Source organism: Ovis canadensis, chromosome 15, assembly GCF_042477335.2.
Source record: "Ovis canadensis isolate MfBH-ARS-UI-01 breed Bighorn chromosome 15, ARS-UI_OviCan_v2, whole genome shotgun sequence".
Lineage (NCBI taxonomy): Eukaryota > Metazoa > Chordata > Mammalia > Artiodactyla > Bovidae > Ovis > Ovis canadensis.
Window position 1 is genome coordinate 22108949 of NC_091259.1, and position 20204 is coordinate 22129152.

Here is a 20204-nt window from a genome sequence, read left to right on the forward strand (position 1 = left end):
TGGAATCTGAAAAACAAAAAGCAGACTCGTAGGTACAGAGTGCAGATTGGTGGTTGCCGAGAGGCAGGTGATTCGGGTTGGGGGCAATGGGTAAAATGGGTGAAGGTGGTCAAAATACATACTTCCGGTTATGAAGTAAACAAGTTGTGGGGATGTGATATATACCATGGTGACTATAGTTAATAATAATGTTTAGTTGAGAGTTGCTAAGAGAGTTGATTTTAAAAGTTCTTATCAGAAGAAACAAATTGTTAATATATGTGGTGATGGATGTTAATGAGATTTTCTGTGATTACTGCACAATATATACAAATATTGAATCGTTAGGCTGTACATCTGAAACTAATGTTCTGTATCTATTATATGTCAGCTTTTTAAAAAAAGTCTTAAGCAGAGGAATAATAGGATCAGATCTGTTTTTGAAAGATCACTTTGGTATTAGTTTGGGATGATGTATTGAATGAGTAGTTGAGGGAAAAGGTGTTGCGCTAAGACTGTAAAAATTAGGATATGAAAAGGATGCATTCAAGAGATGGTAGGGAGGTGGACTCTATAGAACTTTGGATTGATTGTACGCGATTGGTTTGGGAACAAAATGGTGATGGCTTAGAAAGCTTACTTGGGAAGTGGGTAGTGTTGCTGAGCACTGCCTGGGGTCTAGCTAATGTTTCTAACGGTGAGTTTAAGATGGCCCCAATGTGAAGATTTACTCCATTAGCACAGAAGAAGGTAGATAGTTATATTGATCTGAATTCAGGGATTAGCAGGGCAGGGGTGGTCAGTGGATAGAAACAGGACACCGAGGGTTTGCCGAAAGAGAATGTAAGCTGTTACACTGGGTATTTGTGGTTGGATGGAGAAGGAGGTGAAGCGGGGGAGAGAGAAAAGGAAGCATGAAGAATAAGGACAAACGGAGAAGTTGAGGGATGAGTTGTCACCACTGGATTGACGGTTCAATGTAGGAAAAGTTAAGAAAGTGAGATGTTTGGAAAGAATAGCATCTGCGGTCAGATACTGGTTTCCTCGAGTTTTTGATGACAAAGACTGGGTAGTTTCCAGAAATGGTAAAGTGGGGTATGTGCTGCAGAAACACATTGCTCAGGTGGGGATGTAGATGAGGAATGTAGGAAGTGAGGAATTTTGAGCTAGGCGGTTGCTAGTTTGTCCCTGTGAACATTAAAATTGCCGCGATGAAGGCTGAGTAGAAAGAAGCTTTAAGAGGAGAAAGTGAGCCAGGTTAGTAGGAAGTCTTTGCTAATGTGAGAAGCAGTGATTAAAAGGTGAGTGGGGGATAGTAAGAGAGGTTGTCTGCACAAATACCAAGCACCTCGGAGGAAGAAGGCTTTTATATATCGAGATGGAAAAGGAACACTAGTGTGGAAGCATGAGACAGGAGCTGGGGGAATGCTGGCTTCACCTTTGGATTTGGTTAGATGTGGGACAAGAGTCTTCTCTAGAAAAGGCTGCACAGAAGTGGGCTCCTGGAAGGAGATCTCAGCTGAAGCAAAGAGGTGGAGGGGAGAATTTGGTTGAAGATAGAAGAGAATTTATTCCATATGGCGTAAAAAGTCCAGTGCAAAGGAAAAGTTAGCTGAAAGAAGACTTGGGCAGGGAAAATGGACAGAGGAAACAGAGTCGGACTTGAAATTTGGCATTTTTGAAGAGGTTCACGATGACAAGGATAATAAGAATGTTTGGATTGAAGTTTGTGTGTTGAAGTTTATGGACCTAGGAAAACTGAGGACCAAAGCGGCATTGGTTACTTAGTGAGATTGTTGTTGTTTAGTCGCTGAGTCATGTCTGACTCTCTGTGACCCTATGGACTGTAGCCCACCAGGCTCCTCTGTCCATGGGATTCTCTAGGAAAGAAAACTGAAGAGGGTTGCCATTTCCTCCACCAGACTTAATGAGATTAGTAGACTGCAGTCTTTGCTCTGAGTTCAGATGCCTTGCCGATTCTTATTCTCTACAAGTTTATCTTTTAAAAGGAGGAGGCAGTGTAACTAAAGAGCTCTAGTCTAAAGATTTAAATGCCATTATAGAGTATAGGCAGAAGTATAGAGTATTGAGTTTTATTCCACTGGATGACGTGGGAAGACTTCTTGGAAAAACCGGCCTTTTTACTGGGTCTTAAAGAGTAAGTAACAGTAGGATGTTAATAAATAGAAAGAATTAGCTCAGTCGTTTTTGACTCTTTGCGACCCCATGGACTGTAGCCTGCCATGCTCCTCTGTCCATGGAATTTTCCAGGCAAGAAGACTAGAGTGGGTTGCCATTTCCTTCTCTAGGAGACCTTCCTGACCCAGGGATTGAACCTGGGTCTCCCACACTACAGGCAGACTCTTTACTGTCTGAGCAACCAGGGAAGATAAATGGGCATTCTGTTTTGGAGTTGCATGAGCAGTGGTATGAATTCAGGGAAATACAGAGCTTATTTATGAAACAGTTCATAAAAGGTAAACATAGAGGGCTTGACCTCAAGATGAGCAGTGGAGAAATGGAAAAGAACAGTGGAAATGAAGTTATATTATCCTAGTAGCCATGGTGATCAGAAGCATGTACAAAGCCCATATGGCAGGAGAAAAATAACTGTTGAAAATAGAGCTCTGCATTCCGTAGCCACCTTCAGTCTTGAGTAGCCACTTCATGTTTGTACCAGAACTTTCAGCAGTTGTGGTGGTGATGGTAGTGGTATGTGTATGTGTATTTGTGTTTGCTATAATCACAACAACAGTACTATGATACGGTCACACGTGTGGCCCCTCCAGCCCCTCGTATCTTGCCTGGAGTTTAAAACCTTCTAGTGCTTATTCAGATATGTTGTAGATCATATCTATTTATGTTTATGTGTATCTGAAAAAAGTTACTAATTAAAGGCTGTTTTCCACACTTCTGCTTGAAAGACTGATTCTTTGAGAGTGACAGGTACTAGTTACAATACCTGGTTTTGTTTATTTTCCCTTAGATTTGTTGACTTCATATTTTGGCTCTAAAGAACTGTTTGGTGTCTTAATGGGACATGCTCTGATATTCCTATTGATACTGTTTTTCTCCTAGGTCTACACTACCCTAATTCCAAGTTGTGTTTTGTTGCCTTTACATAGTTTTCTGTTTTCTCAGGTCGTACACATAAAAAGTAGTATTATACATTTCAGCTTGTTCGAAATAGACTTTATAAAGTGTTGATTGCTGTAACACTTAGAGGCTTGTGTTTGGCTGTACAGAGTAGAAGATTCCATTACAGTGATTTTAAAAACTGAACTTCATTTATTTTACATAACCAAGACTCCCAAAGTAGGGAGTTGTTAGGGTGGATTCACCTGCTCACCAGGACTTTATGCCCTTCGGTGTCCTACATAGGCCAACACTTGCTCCCATTTACAGGATGCTAAGTATTTCTGAGCTTTGCATTCTTGGTCCAGGCAAGAGAAAGTGGGAAAGGTTAAGAAGTGCCTTGCTATTTCTGCTCTCCTTTATTAAGAAAATAAAAGGCTTCCAAAACAATGGAACAGACTTCCGCTTAAATTTCACTGTCGAAAGTTGTGTCGCATTGTCTCCTAGACACAAAAGAACCAAAAGCAAGCATGCCATCTTGGGCTCACCATAACTGCCCTCATGCAGGTCAGGAAAGAAAGGGGGGCGTTTATATGTGTGTGGGGTAGGCAGCGAGCGATATTTGCCGGAGTACTGTGCTTAAAGTTTTATTGTTGTCCTTGTTGTTTTAATGTTATGTTTAGTGTTGTTTTAATTAGTCATAAATTGGTACAGAAAAAAGAAATCATTCTCAGCCTATCAATTTTTCTTTCCTTACACTATAAAGCTAAAGATATTCTATTATCTAAAGAGAATAGAATTCTTATGACTGTTCCCTTGTCATATTATAGATTGTTGGCCACAAAAACAATTAACCACAGTTATACTTTGAAATAGTTAATAAAGAGATGTTTGTATTTGAAAAAAATTTTTTGAAGTGTTTGCAGGGGAATGCCATTTTCTTTCTTTTTTTTTTTGCCACTTTCATTCATTTAAATGAAGTGATTATTTTGAGGGAGATGATTTTCACATTGTATAAATATATAAAAATGTAGATAGCATGATTTTATACATGCAACATTGTAAAACTGGACAAAAAACTAATACATTCAGGAAAGTAGCAGGATACAAAATCAACATGGAGAAGTCAGTTGTTTCTAGATACTAATAATGCATTTTCCAAAAAAGACACTAAGGAAACCAATTCATTGCAATAGCATTAGGGAAAAAAGGAAAATATAATACTAAGGAATAAAATTATCCAAGGAAGTTAAAGACCTGTATGAAGAAAACTATAAAACGATGATGGGAGAAATTGAAAAAGACACAAATCGATAGAAAGTGATCCTGTGTTAATGAACTGGTAAACTTAATCTTGTTAAAATGTCATTGCTGCCCAAAGTGATTTACAGATTCAATGCATGCTACATAAAAATTCTAATGGCATTTTACATAGATAGAAAAAACAATCTTGAAGTCAGTATGGAACCATTAAAACCCAAAATGGCTAACGCAGTCTTGAGCACAATGAACAGAGCTGGAAGCATCACACTTCCTAACCTCAAGCTGTATGGCAAGGCTGTGGTTCTCAAAACAGTGGGCAGCAGAACAGATTGGTAGAACTACATGTGTACACAGTCAATCTACCTTTGAAAACAGCGAGAATGAACAGTGGGGAAATGATACTCTTCAATGAATAGTGTTGGTGAAAATGGATATCCATATGCAGAAGGGTGAGATTGGACCCTTCTATTACATCACACAAGAAATCAACCAAAATGGATTAAGCATTTAAAAGTAAGACCTGACTCTGTAAAACTCCCGGAGGAAAACATTGGGGAAAAGCTCTTTGTTACTGGTCTTGAAATGGTTTCTCAGATTTGCCACCGTTAGGGGAGGTAACAAAAGCAAAAACAAACTATTAGGACTATATCAAAGTGACCGACAGAGTGAGAGAAAATATTTTCAAATCCTATCTGATAAGGGGGAAAAATCTGTCCTATCAAAAGGGACAAATTTTCAGATATAAATTATGTCTGGTTACCTAATATATAGCATAGTGACTAGAGTTTATATAATATTGTATACTTGAAATTGCCAAGATGGTAATCTCAAATTGTCTCACCAGAGAAAGAAAGGTAACTGTGAGGTGATGGTGTCTCAGTTAGCTTTATTGTGGTGATCATTTCATAGTGAATACATATATCAGAATAACATGTGGTACACCTAAAATATATACAATATTTTTAGTATCCAAACCTCAATAAAAATGAACTGACGACTATTTGAGAGGAGATGATTTTTACATTGTAAACATAATTTAGTAGTCACTACATGCAGGTATTAGAGTGGACAAATTTTAAAACAAAAATGTGGTTTCTAAATATCACAACCTCAAGGTGGATTATTATATCAGAATCTTGACTTTTTGTGTGAAGTAGGCTTTTAATATGTTGGGAATGAAGCTTTAGAAAAATGTATTTCTTAGTCAGAACTTTAAGTTTCAGTTCAAACTGTCTGAGATTTTCCTACTATTGATTTTTCTTCCGTAAATAATTTAAGTTTCTTCTACTGATGAAAGGAAATGATGTAAATCATTCAGTTTGTGACATCAGTTTATTGTCACTGTATTTTTGAATTTAATAAACATAATACACGTTAACTATATACAAAGGCACTGAAGTAGATTTTATAGAAAATAAACACAGTTGTCCTTCTTGGGACATTGAAATTTTAATTGGTGAGACAACATTTACATACTTGAGACCAATAAACAGTAAAAGGCAGTATGTGATCAGGTATCCAAAGGTCTATAACAATTTAAGAGAATAAAAGTATTGAGTGTGATTACTTAGTGTAATGGAAAAAATGGATATTTAAGACAGGCTTGTTAAAAAACACGCAATTTGGTTGTGGGGGAAAGTTACAAGGTACAAAGACAGGCTTGTCTTTCCATCATTATCTTTTCTCCTTCTGCTCATCTAACCCTGTCAAACTATTTGTAGTTTCTCAAGTGTTCTGTGCTCTTTGATAATTCTATACTTTTAGTGATTTTTGTTTATTTTTGGAATTCCCTTGCTTGTTTGTCAGCCTGGCAATTTCCTATCTTTCAAGACTCAGTTCAGATATCACCTGCTCTGTGATGTCTTCCCTGAACTTTCCTGGGTAGAGTTAGGTACTTTCTTTTCCTTTTTCCGGATTCATAATCACGGTGCTTCTCTATCTCTCTGCTCTCAGTCCACCTGGGGGTGTATGTATGTGTATAGTTAGGGTTATCACATTGTGCTCTTTATCTGTCTCTTCCACAAGCTTGTGAGCTTTATGAACATGAGAGCTTTGCCCTATTTATCTCCAAGTCATAGTGCCTGGTGTAATGGTTTTTTGCACATTGGCCTGATAATTGAGTGATTAATTGGATGGTTAGATAAAAAGAAAGAATTAATCTGGAGTGTATTCATAAATACTAGGGAAGCCTGTCTAGAGGGAATGTGGATGGTAAGACTACTTAGCCCTATTCTTAGAAATAGAGCTTGCAGTTTATCAGTATTTAGAGATAAGATTGAATAGGCAGTATCGGACTGGTTGGCAGTAGAAGTTTTAATAAACAGTGGGGTTATAGTTAATAAAATTTCTGAATTTTTAAAATTTTTTAATTTTTTTAAATTTCTGAATTTTTAACACGCCCATTTTTCAAATGTCCTGTGCTTTTGTATCTTGTAGTGCTTCCACTTCTCATTCAGAGAATTCAGTGCATACAAAATCAGCTTCTGTTGTCTCATCGGATTCCATATCAACTTCTGCAGAGAACTTTTCTCCTGATTTGAGGGTATGTATATTGTTCCTAAGTCCTAGTGAAGTATTTGCTATCAGCTGTTTGTGGCCACACTATCAATATAACTTTTAACTAATTAGGCAGGAGACATTGATGGAGCATTCTCAAAGACCTGAATCTGTATGTAATATCCTAGAACAGGTTATTCTTACTTATCTATAAAAAAGAAAATAAAAACATATGTTTCATTTCTGAGTTTGATGTCTTCTAAGTTCTTTGCCAAAAGGTAATTAATGAATTCTGTAGTGGTATAAAAGATTTTCATGAATACTCCCATAATGCTTTACTCCCAGTCATAACTAATATTTATTGAGTGCCCTACCATGTGCCAAATGTTGTTCTAAGTGCTTTAGTGAAATATCTCTTAAAATACTTCCACCAATTCTGTAAGGTAGAAATTATTATTACCACCATTCTACAGATGACAATAACTCATAGAGAGATTAAATAACATGTCAAAGGTCTCATAGCCAATAAATCTTATTGTCAGTATTCCTGCTCATGTAATCCAGTTCTGGAGCTAAGTCACTTAAATATTGTGCTGTAGTTGCTACATAACTTATTGTAGTTTATAAGTCACTCAGTTCATTCGCTCAGTCGTGTCTGACTCTTTGTGACCCCATGAACGCCAGGCCTCCCTGTCCATCACCAATTCCTGGAGTTACCCAAACCCATGTCCATCGAGTCGATGATGCCATCCAACCATCTCATCCTCTGTTGTCCCCTTCTCCTGTCCTCAGTCTTTCCCAGCATCAGGGTCTTTTCCAGTGAGTCAGCTCTTCGCATGAGGTGTCCAAAGTATTGGAGTTTCAACTTCAACATCAGTCCTTCCAAAGAACACCCAGGACTGATCTCCTTTAGGATGGACTGGTTGGATCTCCCTGCAGTCCAAGGGACTCTCAAGAGTCTTCTCCAACACCACAGTTCAGAAGCATCAATTCTTCAGTGTTCAGCTTTCTTCACAGTCCAACTCTCACATCCATACATGGCTACTGGAAAAACCATAGCCTTGACTAGACGGACCTTTGCTGGCAAAGTAATGTCTCTGCTTTTGAATATGCTGTCTAGGTTGGTCATAACTTTCCTTCCAAGAGTAAGCGTCTTTTAATTTCATGGCTGCAGTCACCATTTGCAGTCATTTTGGAGCCCAGAAAAATAAAAAGTCAGCCACTGTATCCACTGTTTCCCCATCTATCTGCCATGAAGTGATGGGACCGGATGCCATGATCTTCGTTTTGTGAATGTTGAGCTTTAAGCCAACTTTTCACTCTCCTCTTTCACTTTCATCAAGAGGCTCTTAATAGTTCTTCTTCCCTTTCTGCCATAAGGGTGGTGTCATTTGCATCTCTGAGCTTATTGCTGTTTCTCCCGGCAATCTTGATTCCAGCTTGTACTTCCTCCAGCCCAGTGTTTCTCATGATGTACTCTGCATAGAAGTTAAATAAGCAGGGTGACAGTATACAGCCTTGACGTACTCCTTTTCCTTTTTACAACAAATGTAAAAAGACTGGATAGAAACATCTGTAAAGGTGTCTGCATATTAGCCATTATCTTTTGTGAAATGTCACAAAATACTAAATAGGGTATAGCACTTTAAACATCACTACAAATGATAAAGGTTTATATTTAGAATCTGAATATATGTTGTACTGATTTAAAAGGCTTCATAATATCATTAACTGTTATCTTGAAGCATAACATACATTTAGGGCAGGGCTCATCATTAATGATAGTGCATATAAATCTATTACCTTTTATTAATTTATTACTATTTTAAATACACATTTGATATATGTATCTAACTTTGGTTTATTCATTACATTAAAAGAATGCATTAAGGGCCTCTGGGCCTCTTGATAATTTTGAAGTTTTTGGCCTACTTCTGATCAGCTTTTATTAGTTAAAAACTATCATTTTAAACCTCATGTGACTGATAAAAAACTCATATTAGGAATGGGAGAAATACTGCTTTTATTTCTAGCCTATACTCACATTATTAATGTTATAGTCTACCTGCTATTTCTTGCCTAAAATATGTTAAACCATTTGTGTGTTCTTGTGAGAGTTAGTTTGTTTAAATTCCTTATGGTTACATTAAATTTGGTTAAATTCCTGGGCACACATGTGAAATGCAGTACATTGTAGGAAGCTGAAAGAAGGTCTCCATTGTCAGCTTGTCTGCGTGCAGACCCCCTTTATTTCCTCAGGATGTTGTATGTACGTAACAGTGGTTTACATTGGGAAAAGTAGGGGTCAGGCCAGGAGGAGAAGGGGACAACAGAGGATGAGATGGTTGGATGGCATCACTGACTCAATGGACATGAGCTTGAGTGAACTCCGGGAGTTGGTGATGGACAGGGAGGCCTGGCGTGCTGCAGTCCATGGGGTCGCAAAAGAGTTGGACATGACTGAGTAACTGAACTGAACTGAATGTTAAACTATATGTTAAACATTTTAATTTCTCATTTTGAATAAAGTTTTAATTTTAGAACAGGTTTAGATATACAGAAAAATTGCAAAGATACTACAGAGTTCCCATATATTTGACATCCAGTTTCCCCTGTTATTAATATCTTAGAATACATTAGTATGGTATATTTGTTAAAATTAATGAACCAATGTTGATACATTATTATTACAAAAAGTCAATGCTGTATTCAGATATCTGCTGAGTTTTTATCTAATGTCCTTGTTTGTGTTCCATGGTCCATATCACAGTGCATTTGGTAGCCGTGTCTCTTTAGGCACTTCTTGGCTGTGATTTCAGACTTTCTTTTTGATGAGACTTACTTTCTTTTCTTTCTTTCTGGCACTCGTGGTAAAGAAGCTGCCTGCCAATGCAGGACATGTAAGAGACATGATCAGGAAGATCCCCTGGAGGAGGGCATGGCAACTCACTCCAGCTTTCTTGCCTGGAGAATCCCATGGACAGAGGAGCCTGGTGGGCTACAGTCCATGGGGTTGCACAGAGTTGAACGTGACTGAAGTGATTTAGCACGCATGCATGGTCAGATACTTTGTAGAATGTTTGATGTTTTACCCTTAATTAGACTGGGGCTATGTGTTAGACCACAGAGATGAAGAACCATTTTCATCACATCATATCAAAGGTGGTATGTACTATCAATATAGTTTGTCACTGTCAATGTTGACTTTAATCTCTTGGTTCAGGTAGTGATAGGTTCTGTCACTATAAAATACTCTTTCTTCCCCGCTTCTTACCCTTACAGTGTACTCTTTGATTGAAGTAACTATGCGCAGTCCCTGTTTAAGGAGCCCAGATAGAGTGGAACACTTTATTTCTTTTGCATGAGAGATTTGTCTCTTCTACCCTACTCCAGTACTCTTGCCTGGAGAATCCCATGGACGGAGGAGCCTGGTGGGCTGCAGTCCATGGGGTCGCGAAGAGTCGGACACGACTGGGCAACGTCACTTTCACTTTTCACTTTCATGCATTGGAGAAGGAAATGGCAACCCACTCCAGTGTTCTTGCTTGCAGAACCCCAGGGACGGGGGAGCCTGGTGGGCTGCCGTCTGTGGGGTCACATAGAGTCGGACACGACTGGAGTGACAGCGGCAGTGGCCTCATTTATTGAGTTATGCAGTTATTTATTTGTATCAGTGTAGACTCATGGATGTTTATTTTATATATGTTACAGTGCAGTATTACTTTGCTGCTAACCTTGTTTCAGTTTCAGATTGGGAGTTCTTTCAGTCAGATCTTGTGTCCCTTTGACATACTCCCATTATGGTGTTTTGTGGTTGTTTTTCTCATCTGTTTTTTGTTTAGTCACTCTTCCTTACTTTCTGTCACTGTAAGATGCTTCACGCTCATCCTGATGCTTCCCGCCTCAGGCCTGGAATCATCATCTGTTTCTCAGGGGGCCAGTTTTCTTTTATTGGAAAATGGCATTTGAAAGCTAGATCTGGGTACCAGGCGTGTTCACTTTCTTTTTCTTCCCTCTCTCCTCCACCCTCCCTCTCTTTTTCTTTCTTTTTTTTAAAGACTTGTTTATTTATTTATTGGCTGTGGTGGGTCTCCATTGCTGTACGTGGGCTTTCTCTAGTTTTGGCGAGCGGGGGCTGCTTTTCCTTGCAGGAGCTTCTCATCGGGGTGCACAAGCGCTTGGCACGAGGGCTTCAGTAGCTGCGATGCCTGGGCTCAGCGGTGTGGCTCATGGGCTTAGTTGCTCCGTGGCATGGGAACCCTTCCCGGACCAGGGATGGAACCGGTGTCCCTTGCATTGCAAGCTGGATTCCTGGAGAAGCCCCTCTTTCTTTCTTTTAACAAAAAAAGGTAACACAGGACTTTTCTTCTCCTTCTAAAGCAAAAGATCATTTGTGTACATCCTATTTGGAAATAATGAGAATCGTGATCACATATACAAGTTTGTCTGGAGTAGTCTTACTTTATGCTATTGTCTCTTTAGGTTTAACAGTAGACACAAAAATGTCCTCAGTTAGTGACTCTCTTAGCAGTAGCATACTAAAGGAATCTGTTAAATTTATACATCAGCTCCATGACTTTGGGATTGTCCCCATTAGTGCCTTATTAGTTCAGTATCTTTTACAACTGAGTGGGGCCCTGAGATAATTTTCATTAGAAAAATGAAGAGACAGTTGTTAAATGTTATAGTAAGGAGTATTAAATGTTATATTAAGGAGAAGATCATTTTGGACACCAAAGGTTAACCATACTTACCATGGTAGGGTGCCTGAAAGGCAGAGAAAAAAAGGAAATTAATATGTTTAGGCTGATTGTTTTCATGTTCCTTTATTTTAAAACATACCTTTGATAATTAGATATAATCTTTACTTGAATCACAGTCTTTTTTTTTAGTTGTGGGAAGGAGATGAATGAGGAGCATCTAATATCATTTAAGAAATGAAGCCTGATTTCAAATGTATGTGTAGGATGGAAGGAAGGATGTGCTTCTCATAATTTAAAAAAAATCCAGTGTGTTACCTGGATAAATATTTATACAAGCTTTGTCTCATCACAACAGCCCTGTGAGACATATCACTATCCCATTTGACAGAGGCGCAGCCTGATACTCAGGATAGCTGAGTTAAATGATGTGCTTAAAGACACACAGCTCGGTGTTGCCATTTTATTTGGTCTCGGGTTGGTCATATTCCTGTACAGCATGTTACCCAGAGAGACTGTGCTCCTGTGATTTTGCTGCTAAGTTTTTTCAAATGTGAGGTGTCTGTTAGTCACTCAGTCGTGCCTGACTCTTTGTGACCCCGTGTATGGTAGCCTACCAGGCTCCTCTGTCCATGGAATTCTCCAGGCAAGAATACTGGAGTGCATCGCCATTCCTTCTCCAGGGAATGTGAAGTGAGAAGTTCTTAATTCAAAGAAGTATCTTTAAATCATTTTTTGAGGTAGAAGTAGCAGTTTTCAGCATTCCTTAATAAATGAGAATTGCTTTTCTCTCTAATTCTAAAAGAGGGTTTTTCTAATAAAATCTGATTTTTCCCCTTTCTCAGTTTCATTAGTTGTTGATATTTTAGTATATATACCTTTAGCTGTAAAATGATAGTGTTCTAGTTAATTATAGGTGGAACTCACTGCAGACAGCTATGTGTTTTTCTTTCACTGATCACAGTTTGGCTTTGTTTATGAGATGAGGGGCTTGGCCTGCAAATCATCATTCACAGATGATTTGAACTTGGTTAACCTCTGGGCTTTGAGTTTTCCTTAGAGTGTCACTGTTTATCTCTGCTCCGAGCCTCAGCATTTTATAAGCTCCATTAATAACAGCTTTTAAATAGAAGTAGAAAGAACACAATGCGTTGAAAAGCTAATTCAGTTTCATTAAAAATATTAAATCAGATTGTATACGGTTTCTGGTACAAGTACCATGAAGTGACTCTTTCCTCAAAGGATAATGTTGTAATAGAGTAACACCTGTGAAAGCTTCTGTTAAGAACTTCCTATTCAAACAAGGTTGTTTGCTCCCACATCAGTAAAGCAGAATCGAAAATCATCAGGGATGAGGGGTATTTACTCAGGTAGAATTCCGTTTGTGTTACTTTTTCATCTTGTAAGCGTAGTTTGTTCTGGAAAAAGTCATATACAGATTTAATCCAGCAGATGTGTTTCTGAAAAGTTGAGCACAGTCTCAGGCTTGGTAAATTGATTCATGCTTCCTCAGTGATAATACTTGTAGTGTTTTCTGTTTGCTTTGTTCTTCACTTTGGCACTTGGCCTATTAAATTTCATTTAAAAAACTTAAAATCCTTTCATATAAAAATTTTAATCATCAAATTATTTTAAAATAAGTTTTCCGTTTTAAAAAGCAAGCTTTCTTTAATACAACTATGTTCCTACTAAGAACATAGTTTTAGAGTTTGACAGTAGAATTAAGAAGTTAGGAAACTTGTGTTTGGTTGATTTATTTGTTCACCAAAGACTAAAATCTCATGAAATAGAGAACTTTAAAATTCAAATGCACAGCTCTATTTATTTATAGAATGTAATTTATATGGCATTGGGGTTTAATTAAAGTGTATTCCTTAAATGGTGGTGATTAAAGATAAGTTAAAAGTCAGGCTATGCAGTATTCCCTTTCCTTTGTTGATGCTTGTGATATGGCACTTATAATGATGTTTGTCTGCAATTCAAAATCAAATTGTATTGATATTGTATTCTGTGTTTTTTATCCCATTATTTTAGAAGTCCTCAGACATATGATCTCAGAATATGTATATGTATTTATATAGTTTATATATGTGTATATTTGAGATAAAAGTTGTATTTTGGGTTTTGTTTATAACCATCTTTCCTTATCTTGAAATATTAATGGGCTTAAATCAAGTAAATGTGATTATCCATTCAAAATTTGTGTTACATTATTAATATTTCTTTATGAACTAAAGGCCACAGATAATTGGGTTATTTCTTCTAGAGTATATATGTGAATGTAGTTTTGACAGATTCTGTAAGTATGCAGGTCTAGTCAGAATGAGTTTAGGCTCATAGAGCAGATGTTAGGTAAATGGAGAACAGTTTCTGTTATACATAGCTATCTTAATAGCCAGAGCAAAAATTGATTGACTTATTTGTGACTAACACCACCACCCCTCATACTACCTCTTAACAGCCTACAAATTGAAAAGAACAACTTAGGCAAATAAAGGGTATCCACTAAAAACTCCATTATAAGCCTCATCCTTAATGGAAATGTGTTAGAAGCCATTTACTTGGAACTTAGAAACATGATGCTGGTTTCTGTCACTGCTTCCAACATTATGCTAGAAGTCCTAGCCAGTAAAATAAGAAAAGGGTACATAATATAAGGAATGAAAAGAAGCAAAACCTTCATTGTTTATTGATGATTGTTGATACAGAAGATTTAAGAAAAATCTATTATGTACACTTCTAGCACTGATGCTGGATATAAGATAATTTAACAAAAAAAAATCATGCTTCTGTACTTTAGCAAAAATGTTTAGATAGTGTGATTTAAAAAATACTCTAGTCACAAGAGCAGCAAAATTACATCACTTGTCTAATAAAAGATATGTAACAACTTCATGGAGAAAGTTATAAAACTTTACTAAAGAGCCTAAAACTATCTCAAATATATGAGTAGACAGAAAAGCTTGGGAATGTCAAATATTTTCAATATATCAGTTAACTCAGTGTCATTTCAAACAAAATTCAAGTTGATCCTGTAGAACTTGACAAGCTGATCCTAAAATTTATATGGAAAGATAAAATGTCAAGATTACTAATAAGAAAAATGAAGCAGGAGGATTCATTTAGTCAATATAAAGCTAAAGTAATTAGTACAGAAATAGATGAATGAAAAATAACAAAGTTCAAGAACAGATATTTATAGGAACTCTGTATTGGAGTTGGTATAATAGGTCATTGGGGGAGGAATGAACTAGTTGGTAGTCAGCCATATCAGCCATATGGTTAGCCATATTGGAGAAGAAAAAATGAATTCTTAATTCAAACACAAAAACTGAATTCTTTAGACTTAATATTGAAAAATCAAAAATTTAAAATATAATGTCTTTATAACATGTCAGAAGAGAACGTTAATATAAGACCCAAAGTATTAACCTTAAAAGAAGAGCTATAGAAGGCCCCCCCTAGTGGTTCAGTGGTTAGGAAGGTCTCTGGTCTGGGAACTAAGATCTCACATGCCGTGGAGCAACTCAGCCTGCGCCCCCGCCGCCGAGCCCGCGTGCCACCACTGGAGAGTCTGTGAGCCGCGATCCCGAGAGCTGCAACTAACACCCAGTGCAGCCAAATAAATACGTATTTTTTAAAAGATATAAAAAATAAATTTTAAAAGTTTCATTTATAAAAAAATAAAACAAAATTTTATTATGCTAAAATGGTAACGAACTTTTCCTGTTTATTTGATTGCTGTTCATCTTACCTCTATCAATTTAAGCTCTGCAAAGGCAGGAGCCTTGGTTATTTCTCTAGTTTGTAGAATAGTGCCTGAATCAATGTGACTTAAAATCTATTTTACACATATGGCCAGTTGCAACCTAAAGCTCCTTGGGATGCTGGGAACATTCATCCTCCCATTTGCTGTATTTAATTGGTGGAAAAGGTTGAGGAGCACTCCTAATTGACTGAAATTTGAAACCACCTGTTGGCTACATCTAGGAAACTAAAGAAGAAAATTTTGTGTTTTATTCATAGTTCCCAATGAAATGTATGCATTTAATGGCAACCCACTCCAATATTCTTGCCTGGAAAGTCCCATGGACAGAGAAGCCTGGTGGGCTACAGTCCATGGGGTCACAGCTTAACAACTAAATAGGATTCACTGACTCACTGCACTCTCTTGAAATTTCTTGAGTGGGGAGAAAGTATCCAGTAAGACCTGGCCTCAGCCAGCGTGAAGGTTAGAATCATGTAGTGGAAAAGGAGATAAGCAAATCAGTGATTATTATGTGACAGGTATTATCGCAAAGGTATACTTTGGAAGCAGAAAGGGCAGAGCATTCTAAAACAGTTTATATTATAAGTAAGTAAAGTTCTACTACATTTAAACACACTTAAAGTATTTGGAGGGTATTTACAAAAAATAAGAATTCAAAGAAAAACAAACTTTCTGGAAAGAAAAAGAGAATATGCTGTAAGATATATACAGGTAAGAATGTATCTGTTTTCCTTTCTTGTATCCTTAGAGCTTAGTATTTGGAATGTGGAAGGTACCCAGGAAAAGTGTTTTGACTAAATCAGGTAAAGAAAAGGAGAAATATTCAGTTATTTTCTCTTTTAACAAAATGTCGTTATCTTCTGAAGAATGCTCATTTCCCTTTACTTTCCATCCTTAGTAGTCCCCATCCTTAGTAGTCCCCTAGTTCTTATGTCTGGTAGACTTGTCTTTGTCTGTTGAAGCTAATGCACCATCATGAAGCTCATCTTCCTTTGACATCACTTTCCATGTGTGATACCCCGGTTTAAAAATTCTTCAAGGGGATCCTTGTTTCTTACAGCGGTGACTGCAGACTTCTGAGCCTTGTGTTCAGGGTTCTTTGTGTTTGGTTCCATCACAGCTGTCACACTGTATCACCCACTGTCACCAAGTATGACCCTACCTCTTTAGGGATTCCTCAGATAGTCTCTCACCTGTTACACGAAATGTGCTCATCTCATTTCCTTTCATGCTCACTTGCTCACATATCTGGAGTGTACTCTGCTCTTCAGTGAAGCAAATGATGCTCAGTCTGTTAATCACAGACTCCCTGCCACTTCTGTCCCTTCTAGCCCATTATGATCTTTATTTTCTGATAGAAGATACTTAGATAAGTCAGAGAGACAGCAATGGTGAAAGACTTTACAGAAATTATATGAGGTGAATTTGAAAGACACAGGCAGTCACTAATGTGTACCTCCTTCATGGAAATCCCCTTGAAAATGGGGTTTATGGTTGACTCATTTCCATGCTTAATAAAGAAATGACTTTAGACCATACGCTTATGATTTCCATTTTACTGAAACTTTTCTCTCCAGAGTCCATTGGCTCTCCTTTCTAAAAGTTTGTATCTTTTATAATAACCTTGAGAGTTTTTTTTAATTATAAAAGCAATACAATGTAATAATAATTTGTGGGAAATAGAAACAGGGTTAAGGAAAAAGTAAAAATCACCAGTGCTTCTACTACTCTCACCATCTCTTTGGTATACAAACAAATCTTCCCTAAAAGTTCCTTAAAAGCATTCGATACCCCCCAAAACATCTTCCTTTAAAGTTCCTATGTAGAATTTTTGGGTATCGGAGTAAAAGCTCTTCAACTATACTGACCATTAGTTTATGATGTCAGCAGTTGGCTAAGTTATAATATAAGTAGAGTCTTGCCTATTATACTGTTCAATGGTCTGTAGCCTATTTATTGGGTTTGTAATTATTTTGATGTGATTTGCAGATTATATTACATATAATATTAATTTCATTAAGGCTTAAAAGAATAAAAACTTTAAATGTGTTAAAAGTTTCAGTAAAAACAGCCAAATAATTATAATAGAAATATATATAGAAATTATTAAAAAAATTAGAAAATGTGGAAAAACTGATGAACATAAAAGTATATTTAATACAGTCATGATGCAGCAGGGATAATAATGACTATATTCAGTTGATGGTAAAGAAATAAGTAAAACTGTGCCTAGAGGATATTTAATTAGGTGGTGGTTGTAGAGTCGCTCAGTCGTGTCCGACTCTTTGCGACCCCATGGACTGCAGAATCAGCATAGACAAGTAGAAAGTGAAAAACTCCAGGGGCGTCCCAGTCTTAGGTGGGTCTTCATAGTTTTGTGAGATTTACCAACAGGAGCCCTACCAGCTGCTTACAGTGAAGGCTTAGAAAAATTCTCTTTTGATACTGGCGGAGGGAGAGGAAAAGCAGCTATTTTGAAAATGTCCAGAACATTCTGTTTTTCTTAAACCTGCCCTCAAAAGAACCTGTTTTGCTAGCCTAGCCTGTGGGTTTTGTCAGAGCTTAACTGATCTGGGGGAAGGGAGATACCCAATTCCAGCCTCCTCTAACCTTCCCCATGGGTGAAGAGAAATACAAACTGCAGCACCCTCTGGCCAGCCTGTCCTATGGGGGTGGAGGTGGGGACAGTGAAAGTGTTAGTCCCTCAGTTGTGTCCGACTCTTGGTGACCCCATGAATGGTAACCAGCTAGACTCTTCAGTCCGTGGAGTTTTCCAGGCAAGAATACAGGAGTGGCTTGCCATTTACTCCTCCAGGGATCAAACCCCGGTCTTCTGCATTGCGGGCAAATTTTTTTTTCACCGTCTGAGCCACAAGGAAAGAAGCACTTATAAATGTCACAGTCTTTATAAAAGGCAGAGGATTAAGAGATTGAGACACAGGACATTTCTCCTCCCACCTCCACACCTCACCACCACTTTAGGAACCTGTTTATCTCAGCTCTTTTTACCTGGTGCATTATGTTCAACTTTTAACAAAAAATTAACAAGGCATACTAAAAGCCAAAATTGATATGTATGAATCAACAACAACTTTATATTTCTATCATAAAATAGATCACCAAAAGAAACTTATATTTCTATTATCAGTTCAGTTCAGTCACTCAGTCGTGTCCTACTGTTTGCGACCCCATGAATCCCAGCACGCCAGGCCTCCCTGTCCATCACCAACTCCTGGAGTTCACTCAGACTCACGTCCATTGAGTCAGTGATGCCATCCAGCCATCTCATCCTCTGTTATCCCCCTCTCCTCCTGCCCCCAGTCCCTCCCAGCATCAGAGTCTTTTAGAATGAGTCAACTCTTCGCATGAGGTGGCCAAAGTACTGGAGTTTCAGCTTCAGCGTCATTCCCTCCAAAGAAATCTCAGGGCTGATCTCCTTCAGAATGGACTGGTTGGATCTCCTTGCAGTCCAAGGGACTTTTAAGAGTCTTCTCCAACACCACAGTTCAAAAGCATCAATTCTTCGGCGCTCAGCCTTCTTCACAGTCCAACTCTCACATCTATAAATGACCACTGGAGAAACCATAGGCTTGACTAGATGGACCTTTGTTGGCAAAGTAATGTTTCTGCTTTTGAATATGCTATCTAGGTTGGTCATAACTTTTCTTCCAAGGAGTAAGTTGTCTTTTAATTTCATGGCTGCAGTCACCATCTGCAGTGATTTTGGAGCCCCCCAAAATAAAGTCTGACACTGTTTCCACTGTTTCCCCATCTATTTCCCATGAAGTGATGGGACCGGATGCCATGATCTTCGTTTTCTGAATGTTGAGCTTTAAGCCAACTTTTTCACTCTCCACTTTCACTTCATCAAGAGGCTTTTTAGTTCCTCTTCCTTTTCTGCCATAGGGTGGTGTCATCTGCATATCTGAGGTTATTGATATATCTTGCATTGGTATGTTGCATTTGTTATAATTGATGAACCAATATTGGCACATAATATTAATTAAAATCCATGGTTTACATGAGGGTTTACTCTTGGGTTGTATGTTCTCTGGGTTTCAACAAATGTATAATGACATGTTTCTACCATTACTGTGTCATGAAAAGTAGTTTCACTACCCTGAGAGCACTCTTGACCCCACCTCCCTGTCCTTCCCCCATCTCCCTGAACCCCTGGCTACCACTGATCTTCTCCCTGTCTCCATAGTTTTGCCTTTTCCAGAATGTCACATAGTTGCAATCATCCAGTACATAGTCAGATTGGCTTCTTAGCAATATGCCTTTATGAGTCTTCCATGTCTCTTCAGGGCTTGATAGCTCATTTCTTCTCATCACTAACTAATCTTCCTTTGAATTGATATACCACAGTTAGTTTGTCCATTTACTTACTGGAGGACTTTTCAGTTGTGTTCAAGTTTGAACAGTTATTGAACACCTTGCATTTTAAGATTTAAACTTGAAAATTTTTCTTCATATCAGGTATATTCATTCCTAGGGTTACTGTAACAATATGCAAACTGGGTGGCTTAAAACAACAGAATTTTATTCTCTCACAGTTCTGGAGTATGTAGTAAGAAATATATTTATATATATATAGGTCTTCATCCTTAGCTCTTAGAGCTCCTAAAACTTGTCATCTTCTAAGTGATAAGAGCCAAAGGAGCATCTTTGGTTATAATATTTGGCTTTTTAGTCTCTGGTTCCAGAGTGATAAACGTAAAGAGCATCTTTTGTTATAGTACACCCTCTTGGGTCACACCTGAGTTTGTGTTAATGAATAACTCTTGGAAAGCCCCTAAGGATGGGGCCTGGTTATCGTGGGAGCCCACCTTTGATTGCTTTTGGAATTTTCAGCCTCTTCCATCTCTGGGGAGGGGAGAGAGGCTGGAGGTTGAGTTGACCACTAGTGGCCGTAATTCAGT

The 20204-nt window shown here is 37.9% G+C and overlaps 1 protein-coding gene across 2 annotated transcripts in view; it reads left to right on the forward strand.

Annotated features, from left to right (window-relative positions):
- The window catches only part of MTMR2 (myotubularin related protein 2), a 111728-nt gene that overhangs the window by 36734 nt on the left and 54790 nt on the right, over nucleotides 1–20204 (forward strand). For both annotated transcript variants that reach the window (XM_069554921.1, XM_069554922.1), the window contains one exon: nucleotides 6754–6859. In XM_069554921.1, coding sequence (XP_069411022.1) covers nucleotides 6754–6859 — 106 coding nt within the window. The remainder of the gene's footprint in view (nucleotides 1–6753; nucleotides 6860–20204) is intronic.